Raw genomic sequence first — 16,442 nt, 5'->3', positions numbered from 1 at the left:
TTGGAATTTTAAAAAACTTCAAGCGGTAGACTTTCGCTCATGATTTACTTACTTTGCGATAAAAAAATATAATTTTGCAAATAAGTATAATAATGTGCACGAAATGCCACGCAAGCGACAAGGAGTACAAAACAAACGACCGAACGAACGCGTGGGAGGGTGAATGTACATATATTATATGTATAAATATTTCTATGTACACATGTGTGTGTGTGGTTAATGGCAATAATAATTTGGTTTATTAAATAAACTTTTACGATTTTGGTTTTTTTTCAACATCAATGTGTATTGTATAAGCTCGTATAATGTACATAGGAATTTTTTGCTATCTATTGACTGGATAAATTCAACAATAATTAAAATTACTCGCTTGTACATATAAAATATATAATTGCTCGTACTTTATACTTTTGTGCGGATAGATACTTTAGATTTTTAAATAAATAATTTACCGTTTTCCTACTCGCTTCTTCAAACTATCTAATATTGACTGCAACAGTTAATTAACAGCATTATAATTTACGCTTTTTTTTTTTTTTTTTTAGTCACTTGTAAAAGAAATTTTTCAAAAAATAGTTTTTTTTAGGCCTTACCTCAGTAACTTTGTATAAGCATTTTTATAAAAAAAATTTTTTAATCATAAAAATCTTATTTTATTAAATTTTTCAGTTATGCAAAATGAAATAAAATTGTTGTACAGAAAATTTTTATTTTACTTTCAATTTTTTTTTTCAGCATAAAGCAAAGTATTATGTAATTTTGTGCGATTTGTATGCAAACTATAAAGTTATTAATATTTATAAGAGCACCAAAGTGCTTTTTCGTGAATGCTTATTGTTTGACAATATTTTACATGATTGCTATTAACACTGCTGTTTTGCTTAAAACAACCACAACCCAAAAGATGTCATAATATCTTTAAGTACAGTTTTTCATCTAGTATTTACAACAAAAGGCCTTGTCATAATGCAGGAAAGTCCGGCTTTCCTTCATAAGTACATCCAGATCGCTGTATGATCTGTGAAGCAGCCCAAATTCCACATTTGATGCAAACGTCCAAGTCTTGGTCTTGAATATACTGAGATAAGAAACCTGTGAATGATTAAAATGTGTAATCTATCTAATAAACAATGTGCCGAAATCTATTTTCAAAAATTCAATAAACAAACCTCCAACAAATGCATCACCAGCACCATTTGTATCAATGACTTTTTCTTCTGGCAGTTTAGTAACAGGGTACTGTGTTATATTGCCATCTTTGGCTAACAAAACAGGACTAGAGCCTTGCGTTATAATGACGATTCTTTTTTTATTATTATTAATTTTCTCCATGCTTGCAATTTTTAGAGCAATTTCTTTTATATCTGTACTTTCCAGATTGAAAGCTTTGGAGAAAGCCTCAGCCTCGGTCTCATTGCCAAACAAAACATCAACATAAGGCAGAGCAGCACTCATAGGCTTCTTGTAAAATTCACACAAGAATGGAGCACTTAAATTCATGAGAAAAACTTTGTTGTTTTCAAATGCATGCTGAGCTACAGCTTGAATCGTTTCCGGACTTACTGTCAAGAAAAATCCCTGGAGTATAGGATTATGAATCCAAATTTTGAAAATTCTTACTCAACTAAAATGAAATTTTAATAAAAAAAAAATCACACTTACAGATACATAATAAAAATGTGCATTTTCAATGTATTTCTTATTTTCCGCCTCTTCTATATGAGATAAAGAAAAGCAGTTTGCTGCTGCCAGGTTTGCACAAAGCGATCGGCATTTTCCACCGTTTGTGATAAGAACAGCACAAGTTCCTGTTGGTTCCTTATCAGTATACTGATACCTGACGTTTAGGTCATTTTCCTTTGCTTTCTCCTCCAATATTTTGGAGTACTTGTCTTTGCCAACACAACCCATATAAACAGCTACCTTAGATTTCTCCAAAAACCACTGCGAGATAAAATTTCTTACATTTTTATCATTCCAGGTTTATTTATTTACTATGAAAAAAAAAAAAAAAAAAAAAATGTAGCATCTATATTTGCTCAAACACAGTGCATGCAATTTATCACTTGTTTACATCTCGATTTGCATCTATAGCTTTTACTTAAAGATATAAAAAATTGCTAGTATATAGGGATCTATAAGAGGATATACAAACAAAAAGAACGCATTTTACTTGTGAAACACGCATGGTATTCTGTACAGCTCCCCCCGCAATGAACTCGGCATTGTACTTCTCAATGAGCTCGTCATAGAGGGATTTGTGCTTATCACTGGCGAGGATGGCATCGTTGGCTTTGAGGTCATATTTTTTGAGAAAATCTTCGTCCACCACCGCGGAGATATCGAGGAGCGGATTACCGATTCCTAGCACAAGCCCTTCTCTGGAATTTATTTTAATATTTCATCCAAAACAATTTTTTGAATAAAACACATATTCGGAGCAGAAGCAGCTAAGCTGCTTTGATGATTTTCTAGTTTAAAAATAACACGAAGCTAGAGACATAAATATTCTACAAAGTAAAAACGTTGATATACTTGTGTTTGGCGTACATCGGTCGTACATGAATAAAAAAGTAAACAAACAGAAAAATTTAATAAAATATTTCATAACCAAATGCCTTGAATTTTGTGATCAGGTAGAAAAAAATTTTAACACGAAAAAATATATCCTTATCTCTGGACAATTGGGTACATTAAAAGTTGCATAACAGATTCTGTTGTAACTCTAACGCAATACGATCGTAATAAATATTGGAGCTATACATCAATTTTGCGGTTGCACAAAACCACCAGTAATTAAACAAAAATGTTACTTTATTCTGCAATGATTGCTGATGTTTTTATCAAACACAAGATCAATCGAAAAGTACAAAAACATTGAAGATCGTGGTACAACGTAAAACAAAAAACCTATTTTTCAATTTCAGAATGTTACATAATTTCTGATGTCGATAAACTGTACGTTTTACAACATTTGACAAAACATTCAATGAATAAACTTGAAATTTGGCAATAACGAGCCATTCGGAAATTGAGGCAAACGCGAACCTAACCTAATCGTGGCTGCTCCGAAACGTGACACCTACAAGCTTCTGCTCCGAATAGAACGCACGTGTAAAGTACGCCGAAAAAAAAACAAACACAAAAATATCGTACCTTAGCTCCTTGGCCATATCTCGATACAGTACTGTTTTGTCCTTTTTTTGCGGAAAAACAAGTTGGTGGTGTGATAATTACTTATTCAGTAACTATTTCTTTTTGCAACCACGCGCTAACTGAGCCGCACGAGAATACCAAGAGTGTAAGTATAGTATACTTCACTTCCCCCCCAAGAAGAAAATTTGATAAGAGCCTCCACGCATGCAGAGTTTCGAGATTTGCTGCACTCCTAATAAGAGAATATCAGGTTCTTTATTCCTCATTGAGGAACAAGTTTCATTTCCTCCTCCTCCTCCGCTATTGTGCACATTTATGCATCATCGTTCCCGTCTGATGATGAAGAATACTCATACCTACTATGAAATCGAATATTATATTTAGTTGTCATAAAATTGTAGACATTGTTTATATCTTTTTTTTTTTTTTTTTTTTTTTTCATACGGTTATTTGAAAAGTAACTTTTTTAGTTTAATTATCATAAATGTTATTGTAAAACAAGTCTTTAAGCGATCGATTAGAACTTGTTCTATAAGTAGTTACAAAAAAATAGGAATAAATGTTCATAATTTAAGAGGATGGGATTTTTTTATGGGTTAATAAATTAAAGTTTAATGTATTAAAAAAATCATGTTCTTTATTTAAAATAATCATATTTTCTTTTTGCATTAAAATCTTTTTTTTTTTTTTTTTTTTTTTTTTTTTTTTTTTTTTTTTTTTTTTTTTTTTTTTTTTTTTTTTTTTTTTTTTTTTTTTTTGCTACTCACTCTGATGCTGGATAGTGTAGAACATCGTTGAGCTGATGCGTGCTCTACACTGCCAAAAGGCCTATAACGGGTAATAACAGTTATTTATTAAAATTAGATGTTAATGGATGCTTCTTTTTTCATTAATAAAATTCGTTAAAAAATTCGTTTCTATATCAAAACTTGTAAAAAATAAACAATAACGCTTCAATATAAAATAAATTGAATAACAATAACTTACAAATCCAAGTACATACTAGGTCTCAAAATGTTATCAAGACTCGCGGAAAGTATAAAAAAATTAGGATCAATGTACAATGTGATGTCATTTTTAACCCAATAAGAAAAAAAAACCCCTTTCTTTGCTATTGACTTGCCTTTGAAAAGAGACAACGGCGTGTGTTAACATCCATTACAATCTGCCTGTTCACAAATTTTAGTTTCAGAAAATATTGCTTGCTTCTTACAAGATGGACCTGTGAAAACCAACCATCATGACTTGATCACTTCCTCTGCAGTAAAAATCTATAACGTCAAAAATTGTCTTCCATCATTGCAAATCAATGTACATCATTTTCTGAGGGGGGAAGAGGAAGAACATCAGCCAGTCTTGTGGTTGCTCCAGTTGTACTGCTTGTTCCAGTTCTGTAGATTATTCTGATTGTTCCTATACAATCATAGACACACATACACATATTGTTTTAATTACATGCTGCAATCCGTTTTTCAAAATGAAGGTGTCATTAGACTGTTAATTGAGTAAGATTCACGCGCAAGTTAGACACTGCTAATTAACTGTGCATTGAGATACAAGTATCACTTAATCAAAATTTTTTTGTGTTAATAAAACATAACTTTAAACTTCCAGCCTGGACAATCATTACAGGGTCCCAGGGTTTTTTGATAAAAATAATTGTTAATTCACGTTCAGGTTGGGAGAAAAAAAAAAAAAAAAAAAATCAACAAATACACGATACTTGTACACCAATGGTGCGCATGCAATAAAATGTAATATTAAAGTACAAGTAATAATATATTAATATATATATATATATTTGCATCTGTAATAGTGATTATCTTTCTTCGCGACATTCCGCCAAGTGGCCGTCATCGGGAAATGGTCGAAACCGTCCAGCAACAAACCATATAAGCGACGACGATTAGACAAAGGCTAGCTCCGGCCATAGGGAGCTCGCACGACGTATGTATATTAGTCTCGTCTTCGAGAGGGTCGGCCGGCCCTCTTTTCATTCAACTTGCGGAGGTGTGTATACTTGAGCCGACGACGACAACAACCAAGTTCAGCGACGGCGAGATGTGTGTCATTATAATTTTTTTTTTTTTTTTTGTACAATTTTTCTTTTCTACGTGAGTACTTATTACGCACACAATCGACGTGCGTGACGCAACATGCGACGGGACACACGTCTTGAATACAGATCATTTCGTCTATTATTTGACATTCGGCGATCCACGCACGTGATAAATTGCATTAGTCGCTGAAAGACGTGTCACGAGTTTTGCGAACATTATGTATTTATATATGTTTTTCGGTTCGATTACGGCGCGTCCAACGCTATTGGGCGATCCTAAATTTTTGTATTTAATAAATGAAGGTTTTTAATTGATGATGAATGAATACGCAATAAACAAAAAATAAACCAAAAATAATAATGCCAATGAAAGTAATGTCATTTATGTACAATCTTAAAAAATATAAGGAATAATCATTTTGTCAGCAAGTAAAAATTGTTGTTAAAATTTTGTATCGGATTAAAAAATATAGGAATTAATTAATCCACGGAATTTTAAAAACAAAGCTTGATGTACTAAAATATTGGAATAAGGTTTAATTTAATTTCAACAATCAAAACGACTATGAAATCTTCAAGTTGAAAAATTATTAAATAAAAAAACATAGTCATTTTAATAAGAAAATATTTTTTTTTTTAATGGGATGGAGATAAAGCAAAAAAACCACTGATAAAAATTTACAACCTGCACTTTAATCAAGTGACAAATTAACTTGTGTGTATAAAAAAATTTTAAATTCACAATTTTTTTTTTTAAGACCTCTATGAGGAAACTGTCATTGAAGATCTTCTGTCAATCATATCAACAAATACATCATTCATGGAAACCTTTAATGAAGTTTAATTAAATTAATTTATAAAAAAAATTACAAGAAAATGCATCATTTTACAGTTTCACCTGCCTGTTCTACAAAATTACATATTTAGAACTCAATGTATATTTACAAAATAATATACTTGTCAGAGTAGATAAGTCAACTACAAAATTTTCTTACAGATATAGAAAAAGTTACAAGCGAAGATACCTAAATAATGACCAAAATATACTTATGAATAAAAAATAAATAAATTAATAATGGCCACATTGTTAATGATTAAAAAAAAAAAAAAAAAAAAAAAAAGTGTTAGAAAAAATTTGGAAAAAAAATGTTCTGACAAATTCTTAAGGTACTGATGTTTTTCATAATATAAGTAATTATATGTTCAGCTCACACGATTGACTTTCGCTCTCTTACTCTTTCACGTGTGCATGTGTTTGCGCTTTGCCGAGACGTAGTGATTTTATTTATTCGTCAACGTTCTTTAGCGCTCAATACGATTTGTAATCCACACCAGGATATGAGACAAGCGGCTTATTCGCGCCGTACGCTACACCGCGCGAACCCATGTTGTCCGCAGTACCCATCGTTCTGAAAAACATGAGTCACACAAAACGAACGGTTTTTTTATAACAATCAGAAAAAAAAGCATCAAATTTATCATCTAACAAAGCATCGACGGAAATTTTCATTCCTGCATTTCTTTTCAATTTAATAAAAAACATTCGAAATTAACAGATTTTATGTTGAAACGAGACAATTTTTAAAAAACCTAATGAAGAAAACATTAACGTCACAAGTGTATGTAAAAGCTTCGAAAAACTATTGTTTGAAATTCTGGTACTAAAACACTACTCTATAAACAAAAAATGTCTCTAGTAAAACAATAACGTGTGGTCAAAGAAAAAATCGCTTAGAAAAAGAAGACTGAAAAATAAGGGGTCCGAAGGAAACGAAGCTTACTGATTTTTTGGGTGAAATTATCTTTATTTACCGACAAAACATGAGACAAGATTTATTTCTACAACGCGACGTCTTAGAGGACTATATCATACCGCGTATCATTATAATGATTAAAGCAAAAAGTGGTTTTGTACTCTATGATGTATAAAGAGAACATTGCGATCGCAAAATACGCTTTTTTAAAGTACACCCAGTGCAAGCCACCTCCTACGAGAAACTATCTAAGATACACCTATTAAACACTACGTGCAAATAAGTACATGTATTATTCGCTACACGTGTTTCAAGACTCCATGAGCCTTTTCATATCCTTAAAAATATGCCAAAAAGAAACCAAAAAACCTCTCCCCAATGCAATGTAATATCTTCGTTGTTGGTTTAATCCACAAGTTTTTTCTTCTAATTACAGTTACAGAATTAATGACTGCCAAGTGCAGTTTGGAAGACAAGAGGTTTGTCAGTAAAGTAGTTTTTTAAGTTTAAATTGGGAGAGAAAGTAAAACTGAATATTTAACTTAATCAATAGTTTGATTCGATTAATGTATGAGATTCTCGGTGTTAATGAGGCTTAACTAAAAATGTAAGTAAACAGGCGCAAAGTGAAAAAAGTTAGTAAGGATTCATTTAGGACAGATGAATGGGCTTTTATTTTCTTTGCTTCTTCCGTCGTTGTGAAAGGCGTGTTTCCGCGGACAGACGCGAGTAACGCAGGAAGCCAGTGGAAATACGCGGCCGACCAAAATGTGGTTCCTCTCTTCTATTTATGTCTTTATTCATGATATTACATTAGACTCTTCGTACACAGTTATTTAGTGCGGACTTTTCCTCCGTTGGGGAAGGAACAGGTGCATAAGATGAGAGGATTTAAGAATGGTTTTTGGATGAGGATTAGGACCGAGTGACTTTGATATTATTGCTTATCCAGTGGACGTGAGGAGCGTGAGTGTGATAAAAGAAAAAAAAAAAAAAAACAATTACGTTTCGGTTTGTTACTGTGGAGTTCACAAGTATTACATACATATTGTGTACACAAATTTTTTATTAGTTCATTTCATAATTTGTTCTATCATTTGGGGAGAGAGATATTAATCGTCATATATAATTGTTGTAAATGTATTTATATAAAAAACGATTATACGCGCGACGCAAGTTAAACAGCATAAAATAAAAAATCAAATTTTTTCGCCCAAGAAGTAAAAAAATCAATTTAGAATTTTTAAAGAGCGTATTTTGGCTGTCCAAGAGTATATGTCCATAAGTAAGAGCATACAAAAAATTTTGATAAATGAATTCATAGTTAGATTGTGAAAGATAATGGAATTGAGTGTATGATAGAGAAAACTAATTATTATTTCATGAAATAACGAAATTAATTCTTATTATAATTCTACAGATTTTATGATTATGCACGTGACACAAGTTAAATAGCATTAAAATAATTAACGACTTGAAAAAAAGAATCGTGAAATCTTTGTTAGCTTTTTATTCTTTTATTATTAATTAATTAACTTTATCACATACTTAATTCCATGATCATTTACCAACTATGAATTCATTTGTCAAATTTTTCTATATACTCTTATTCACGAACATATATTCTCGGACCCCAAAAAAACGCTATTATGAAATTCTAAATTTATTTTTTACTCCTCGGGCGAAAAACATATAGCCGAGTAGAACAATAGGATACTAAAAATTATTGACAATAAAATTAGCAACAGACCTTTAACTAATTTTGAGATACTAATGAGCATTGATTTCAAAGGTCACGACGTCATGTGCAATCAGTTCATTCATGTCAGGATGTGATAGAATTTGAGTTTTCGTGATAAAACATTTACCGACGCACTTAATGTTCACAACGTCGTAAACTGCAAAATTATTTCGATCTATTTAATAATCTCGAAGAATTCTGTTGTTAATTTGATTTTCAATTTTGTCATTACAAGTACACACCTAAACTATTACAATGTTTATCATACATCTATGTAATCCGTATGTTTTATATAAACATCGTTGCCTATTAAAACGCAGAATATAAGTAATGTCTGTTTTTGACGGTAAGATTGTCTCATTAAAAAAAAAAAAAAAAAAAAGTAACTAAACGATAATTCATAGACAGTCATAACTTTTTAGTGCAAAGTTTATGCCCAGAAGCATGTTGTTTTGTTCATTATTCTCGTTCATATTTAGTTGAATGAAAATAATGAACAAGACAACTTGCTACTATGCATTCATACACACCAAGTAGGAGATGCAAAAGTATCAAGAACAGATTTTTAATGTAAAGCCACAACCTCTCTGCCATCTCTTATCTGTATTATACCATTCTTAAATCGTTCATCTTCAACCAATCCTTTCATTACGTTAATAGTACAATGATTACACAAAGATTGATCATAATTATATACCTAGACAAGTGTATGTATATATAATGACTATTCGTAAGCCAACAGGCTTTCGCGTTGAATCGGACAGTAATCATTAGAATATATCGTGGTAAATTCAAAAGGTGTTCGTGGTGTTTAATTTTCATTATTAATATTGAGACAAACAACAGAGACAACAGAACGACGACGAAGACCACGAGTTATACAATCTGGTCGGCGTAAGCGTCGACGCCAAGAGGCATACACATTTTCTCGGTCCCGAGGCTTCCTGCTCTTAAGAGTCAGCGGCGTATGATATTAAAGTAATATTATTTACTTTCCTTACTCATGTGCTTTGTTATATATTTACAAAATTAGTGATGAAAAAAAGTAATTTCCATATTTTTTCTTAAAAGAAGTTTTATATTTGGATAATAATTATCATCATCATCATCATTATTATTAATATTAATAATAGAAGCTATTCTGTGGTGATAATAAATTTTGTTTGTTTGTTTACTTATTATTTTTATGTATGCTAATAATGATGATAGTTGTAGTAATAATAATAATAATAATAATAATGATTGCGGCGGCCACGGCATCACACAGACCGACACAGACCCGAGCCGAGAGTTAATTCCCGGACGGAGGCGGGGCGGCGACAGCAGCGGCGGCGGCAAAGCTTGCGCGACGACGCAGACGACAATCGGGGTTGAGAGACGACGTAGAGATTGATTGCGGGCGGCGGCGGCGGCTTTAGTAAGGTTGGTACCGGCGCGACGGCGATGGCCCTCGTAATCCCGGTCTGGCAAGCAGAATCAAGGTTTTTCCACGTCAGTCACACGAGATCGAAATAAACGGTCGTTCATTTTTTTATTTGATAGTTTCTCTTATATTTTTACTTTTTTTTTTTTTTTTTAACTATTAGACATTGAAGTAATTTGATTGCATGTACAGTTGCGTTTGCTGCTTTGAGAGAAAGTGATAAGCTTGTCGTGTCTTTAAGTTGATGAATAACAGATTTCAGATGATGAAAACGAACTAATTGAATAAAATGAGTTGAAGCGTCACTTTGTCACAAAATATCAAACGTTTGATAAAATGTAATTTTACGGGTGTAATAAGATGTAGAGTGGATTAATTTTCTGTACAATCGAATTAATTTTGTGATCAATATCTGTATGAAAACCTAAATTCATAAGTTAATAAATGATAAATAGGGAATTTGAATGACTAGAAAAACGAGCAAGGAAGGCATGTTACCTCTCATTTACCTCACTTAATCTTAAACCATACGTGCATTATAAAGTTTTAACCCTTCATAACCTTTTTTTTTTTTTTTTTTTTTTTTTAATGTGCATCATGAAAAGAGAGTGATAAATAATTTGAATATGTACATGATTTGAAGCTGATGAAGTGATATTGCAAGCGAGGTAAAAGAAAGGACAACGATATCAGGAAATCGCAAGTTTTTTCGGAATTAAAAACAATAGAATTATCATCGGACTGGTGTGGTACTTTATTTTTTGCTACTTACCTACTCTCTTCAAATGAATCTCGACTGAAGTCCTCGTACATGCCTTTACTATAACATCATATTGTAAAAATTATCGATTCTATGTATAACCAAACGTTTTTCCACAAGAGTTTACTTAACTCTCTTGTCCAAGACTTAACTTTGTGAAGTTTTTCTCATCGTTTTATTGTGCAAAAACGTTAGAAATTTTGATAATGTGTACTCGTTGCAAAAGGCAGAAAATTTTTGGCTGGATTTAAAATCCATGCGATTAAAAAATTTCTGCCATAGAATCATCACTTTGAAAATGATCATTCATGAAAAAACAACTGTAATAACAATTCTATGTATTTAAACGAAAAAACTCTCGAGAAAAATAGCAAAACGTGTATCATGAGCATTAAAAGATAGATGTGTCATCAATTAATTTGTTTTTACAATATTTGTATAAGAATCTATATAATAGTTTACTGCAGCAAACATTTTTGTAATGTCGAATTTCGAAGATTTCCAGCCAATAAAATTACTTAGCACATTTGCAACACTATTTTTTTGCACTTTTATTTTGATTCAATAACTTAATGCCGTGGAACAAGAGAGCCTACTTATCGCGTCCCTAAATAAAGTAGAAAACTTTTTTTCCAGGTAGAAAAGACAGACGAATCCGAACGATAACGCGTTAAAAGAATAAGGAGCTAAATCATATGCAACAAAAATTACAGGGACTTACTCTTTTATAACTTGAATGCCGTCGCAGTACTGTATCTTAAGGTTGCTCGTGTTCACGGATATGCTCGGTATGGAACCGGGAGTGCACTGAAATTTAGAACGTACAAGGATGTCCAGGTATTGTCATTTAGCATGCCTTTACAATAGTTTATGCTTTGTCTAAAAGATTTTGGTGTATACAAGGACATTCCAGCCGAAAATAATTCATTTTTCTTATTCCTCTATGTTGCAAGATGTGTTTATAGAGTAGGCAAGTACTACAAAGAAACACTAAAGTCTAATTTTTTTTTTTTTCCTCCTGTAATATAGAAAACCACACCGTACCGAGAAATTCCATTGCCATATACTTTGGCACATAAGGATTATCTAAGAGGATTAAAATAATAATAGCATTAATGAATTTTTTTACTATTTAGATGAGATACAATAATACAGATTAGGAGTGCAGAATGAAAGTCAGTCATGGAAATGAGTCATTTAACAGACAAAGATAAATGCTTTGGTTTTAGGCATATTGAGTTAAATAAAAATCCAGCCCCACAAAAAAAATCGCATGAACTGTTAATCCAGCCTAAAACGTATTTCACAATGTTAAGCCGGATGTAAATGTACGAAATATCAAAACGATATTTTGGATAACTGGAGGTAAAATAATCGACAGCAAAGGGAGGAGCGGGTGGTAGCTTTCGAGGGACAGACGGAAAAGAGATGTTGAGGATTAAATTTGGTGAACTCACCTGAATCGACCATTGGTACCGGCCGGTGGAGGTGACCGCCGGCTAAACATGTTATAATCCTGGCCACGAGAGAACCCGGTGTCACGCATAGAGCCCATGCCAGCTGTGTATTTTTTTTTTTTTTTTTTTTTTTTTTTTTTTTTTTTAAATCATGAAAACAAACAAAACAATGAAATACTCATAATGGACAATTATTTGAAAATTTATCGGCTAAAAATAATTATTTGTACCAGAAAACTTTGGTGCATTACCAGACATTCCTGTCATTCCTGTGAATCTCCTCTCATACAAATCTCTAGTGTCATCGAATCCACGGCGATCGTAATAGTTATCGTAATCCTGGAACGGAGGATAACTCTTTTTCAACAATAATTAGGTTATTCAGTTTGGAGATTAGAAATATCAACCGATTAACCCTTTCGTACTTTTCTCACTAACACCGCATGAATAAAAAATTTCAACTCAATATTTGACCAGCAGCAGATATTAAGTTTACTCGGCCAAAGGCTTTAATAAATAACGAGTGCAAAAATATACCGTGAGAGTACAAAAGGGTTAATCGAGTAGGGTGCTTTTAATGCTTACTCCAAAGCGCGCTCCACCCATTAGACGGTCACGAAGGAAGGGTGGTGGAGGTGGTGGTGGGTATGGATCACGGCCAAACATTCTCTCCCTGAAGCCGTTTCTTTCAGGACCTCCACCCATACCTCCCTTGGGGCACTCCTTAGACCAGTGACCACCACGACCACACCTATAGCACTGCTCAGGATCTCCCATTCCGGGCCTCTGCCTGACGCGGCTTGTCGAGATTTGGACCTTCATTGGTTGGCCATCGACCATTTGTCCATTGAGCTCCTTAATTGCCTCGTTAACGTCTCCAGTGGCTTCCAAATGGACGAAACCGTAGTTACGTACGATATCGCACTCAACCACGGTACCAAACTTGGCGAAAAGTTCGCGCACCTGAGGCGCCTTGGTGTTGTCAGTTAGATTGCCCACAAAGATCTTAGTTGTGGGAGTGTTGGGGCCTTTTCGACTCTTGGCAGCCTCACACTTGATGGGCTGCCCGTGCACCATGTAACCATTCAGGTTCTGGATGGCGTTCCTACCAGCCTCTTCATTTTCCATGTGCTGAAAAGTAAAAATTAATTAGTCGATGTGTAAGATTTTCGGTCCAGATGAGTTTGGGAACACAATTCACCTACTTTTAAATAGTCGAAACTTTATCAGAAAACAATTTAAAAAGTGCAATGTAGCAAAAACCGATACTCACCACAAAACCATAGTTCTTAACAACGTCGCACTCGACAACTTTGCCGTACTTCTCGAATAGGGGCTTGATGTCGGTGTTGGAGGTCTTGTCGGCGAGATTGCCGATGAAGATCTTGAACGTGCCGACGCTACTGAATCCCGGCATCTTCAACGCTTATGGATATCTTCTGACACTGCAAACACAAAAAAAAAAATCGTAACGTACAATTAGCATATTTGTACACAAATACATGCCAGTGTATAATATGTGTTACAACAACGTTGATGCGGCAAAGGAGGGCGCAATAAGACCAAAACCAGCACTATAGGAAAAAATCGATCGCCAACGAAGAAACACACTGCGCACATGCGACTGCTCCTTCTTGTCTTTTGCAAAGCCTCCCCTCCGGAAATTATTGCGTTCGCTGAGACGCTCGCCCCATCACACATTTAAGCAAACTTACACACACACCCTAATTGACGATCTCTTGTTCAAGTACGAAATATATATTCGTGTAAATAAACCGTGATGATTGGCGTGACCGCGTGGTAACGCAAGATACGAACAACAGAGAACCGGAGTCCGAGCTCGACTCCGAAAACTTCAACCCACTGCCGAGGTTGTACCACCCCTTTATTTCATGTCGATAATATATATATCTTGAAGCTAGGGATCTCGTTCGAATAGTTAGAGCAGGCAATTAGTATATTGATACGGCAAATGGGATCGTGCGAGTAGTTGGATGCGAGCGGCAGAGACGGGAAGGGCAAAGCGGCCTTTCGAGAAAAGATGGCGCTTCAATGACCGGCTTCTCTCTCTCCTCCTCGGCTCCGCTTCTCTTGTGTTTCCGTGATAAAAGAATCGAGATGAAAGGACGCCCGGGGCTTCCCGAGCCCCCACTGGGTGGTAAAAACGAAATGTAATCATGTTTAGAGTTAATGAGGTTCCAGTACCCAGGACACAAGTATAACGACTGCTTGTTAGACCTTCAGTGTTTATTACTTCGCAGACTCATAACCACAATGGTGGCATAACGAATAATTCGATGCGCATTTGTAGAGTTCTATTCGACCTTACGTTTTTAAAGCTCAGCATTCATAGTAGGCTATACAAGGCATGACATTGTTCAATGCTACAAGGGTGACCCAATAATTCATTTCAAAACAAAAAACGAAGAATAACAAAAATAATATAATGTACAGGAGCAAGGAGAAACTGGCTAGCGTTCGCGGTTGGTTGGTTCGAGCCGTATAGAACATGAAACCCTACACGAGCCCGAGCGCACTCGACTGTCGCACACCGTTATAGGTATACATGTGTGGAAGGGTAAGGCAAAAGGTACCGCGAAATGATGGAAAAAAAAAAAAAAAAAAACCTTCGGCCCCAGCAAGTTATTATGTAACCCGCTGGTGATCTCAAAGCTCTTGGAACATGAAACCGTGACATCTACGGAAAAAATAAAATCGATTGAGAAAACGCACCCACACACGCACAAAGAGTAAATAGCGAGAAAATAAGTGAAGCTCGAATACACACTGTATTTCGTGGAGTACCTGCAAAAAAAAATAACCGAGTGTCGAGTTACATTACTTGCACGAATAGCGCAAGTCACAACTCCTTTTCAAGGTGAGATAGCCGCCCAGGCAGCACGCACATCACGCTACGCTTTGGCCTTTTCTCTCGCGATGCACGCCGCATTATCGTATACACATATATACGCATCGTCAGGAGCGGTATTCCGTAACTACGCGGTGAAGAAATATTTACGGAATACCACCCCCGTGATCATTCGCACACCCACATACACCGCAAACGCTGAGCGCGACATTTATTTATCCGGATAGTAACAATTTCCACTAAATCAACGAATTGAATGACTTACCTAGACGCACGTAAACTTCGACGAGTAGTCCACGGCACCGACGCGTTCTCGGCTCTAAACTAGGGTTTAGGTGATGCTACTGCCACGCGAGGAAAAAAAGATGGCGTCCACGGAGAGAGAGAGAGAGAGGGGACCCCGAAGCTCGTCGCGCGGCTGAGACGGTGCAGACAACGGTTTCACAGTGTGCAACAGCAACTGCAAACCGACTAGCCGAGCCGAACGACGACGAACGAGGACGACCGACGTTCGGCTCCCCCCTTTCATGAGTGCACGCTCTCTTTTGCCCCCCTCTTTTGTTGCAGAGCTCGCGGGCATAAGCGAGGGTATTCAAAAGTCTTTATCATCCGAAGTATACTTGCAACAAATTTTTATTTGTAGTTGTGATGCAGTTACTATTGTGCTTTATGTTTGCACTACGAAACTAATGAACTTGAAAATGTACTTCTCCCAGTAAACATTTTGTCTGAAGATTTCTTATAAATGTCATTCAGGACATTCGTACAGTGGATCAAGTTGAGGGTGTGGATAGCCGCCATTTAGGCCGCGGCCACATAGACGCGTCCGACCACATTATATCCGACTCCGTCCGCACGCGTTTGACGTCCGTAAAAATCCGTGGCGGCTAGTTCTTTCCTGCCAACTTCAAATACAAACAAATATATTCTTATTTCGCAAACTCTGCCATCACGCCATCCGTACGGTATGTAAAATGTAAAGACGCAATCATTGCGTCGCGGTATGGTGAGGCAAAAAAATTTGGTTTGGGGCCGACTTTTTGAAAAAAGTTGAGAAGAAAAATATCAATAGATGGCGCTGATCTACATTTTTTTTCTTCGTAAGGGTGAGATTACATCGTGGAGGGCAGTCTGCATCTCACCCTTATGTGGCATTGCGTCTTCACATTTTACATACCGTGCTGATGGCGTGATGGCAGAGTTTGCGGAATAAGAAGTATGTA

General features: G+C 35.2%; 2 protein-coding genes across 8 annotated transcripts; both read right to left on the bottom strand.

Annotated features, from left to right (window-relative positions):
* Positions 1–298: 298 nt before the first annotated feature.
* On the bottom strand, positions 299–3,421 carry Adk2 (Adenosine kinase 2). The gene is made up of 5 exons (XM_014349088.3): positions 3,157–3,421; positions 2,174–2,381; positions 1,663–1,944; positions 1,170–1,578; positions 299–1,092 (listed from the first exon to the last, which is right to left on the bottom strand). Exons 1-5 carry the CDS (start codon positions 3,171–3,173, stop codon positions 962–964), a joined length of 1,047 nt encoding a protein of 348 aa, XP_014204574.1. The 5' UTR covers positions 3,174–3,421; the 3' UTR covers positions 299–961.
* Positions 3,422–3,929: 508 nt separating this feature from the next.
* On the bottom strand, positions 3,930–15,706 carry lark (RNA-binding protein lark). 7 transcript variants are annotated; one of them, XR_016293092.1, is made up of 8 exons: positions 15,485–15,704; positions 13,624–13,795; positions 12,936–13,481; positions 12,581–12,707; positions 12,351–12,453; positions 11,615–11,700; positions 10,906–10,953; positions 9,079–10,173 (listed from the first exon to the last, which is right to left on the bottom strand). XR_016293092.1 is itself a non-coding variant. In XM_089593278.1 (7 exons), the coding sequence occupies exons 2-7, from the start codon at positions 13,765–13,767 to the stop codon at positions 6,525–6,527; spliced, it is 1,047 nt and encodes a 348-aa protein (XP_089449404.1). In that variant the 5' UTR covers positions 13,768–13,795; positions 15,485–15,706; the 3' UTR covers positions 5,889–6,524. The 7 variants fall into 7 exon arrangements, 5 of the variants coding, with proteins under 5 accessions (XP_014204570.1, XP_089449404.1, XP_089449403.1 ...); XR_016293091.1 differs by lacking the exons at positions 9,079–10,173; positions 10,906–10,953; positions 11,615–11,700 and adding exons at positions 3,930–3,984; positions 4,280–4,569 and having other exon boundaries at positions 15,485–15,705; XM_089593278.1 differs by lacking the exons at positions 9,079–10,173; positions 11,615–11,700 and adding an exon at positions 5,889–6,624 and having other exon boundaries at positions 12,602–12,707; positions 15,485–15,706.
* Between the last annotated feature and the right edge of the window lie 736 nt (positions 15,707–16,442).

The sequence above is a fragment of the Copidosoma floridanum genome, unplaced genomic scaffold (genome assembly GCF_036245765.1).
Source record: "Copidosoma floridanum isolate Cflo_tuat_1 unplaced genomic scaffold, Cflo_Japanese_pri ptg000019l, whole genome shotgun sequence".
NCBI lineage: Eukaryota > Metazoa > Arthropoda > Insecta > Hymenoptera > Encyrtidae > Copidosoma > Copidosoma floridanum.
This window is presented reverse-complemented; position numbering and strand designations above follow the sequence as displayed.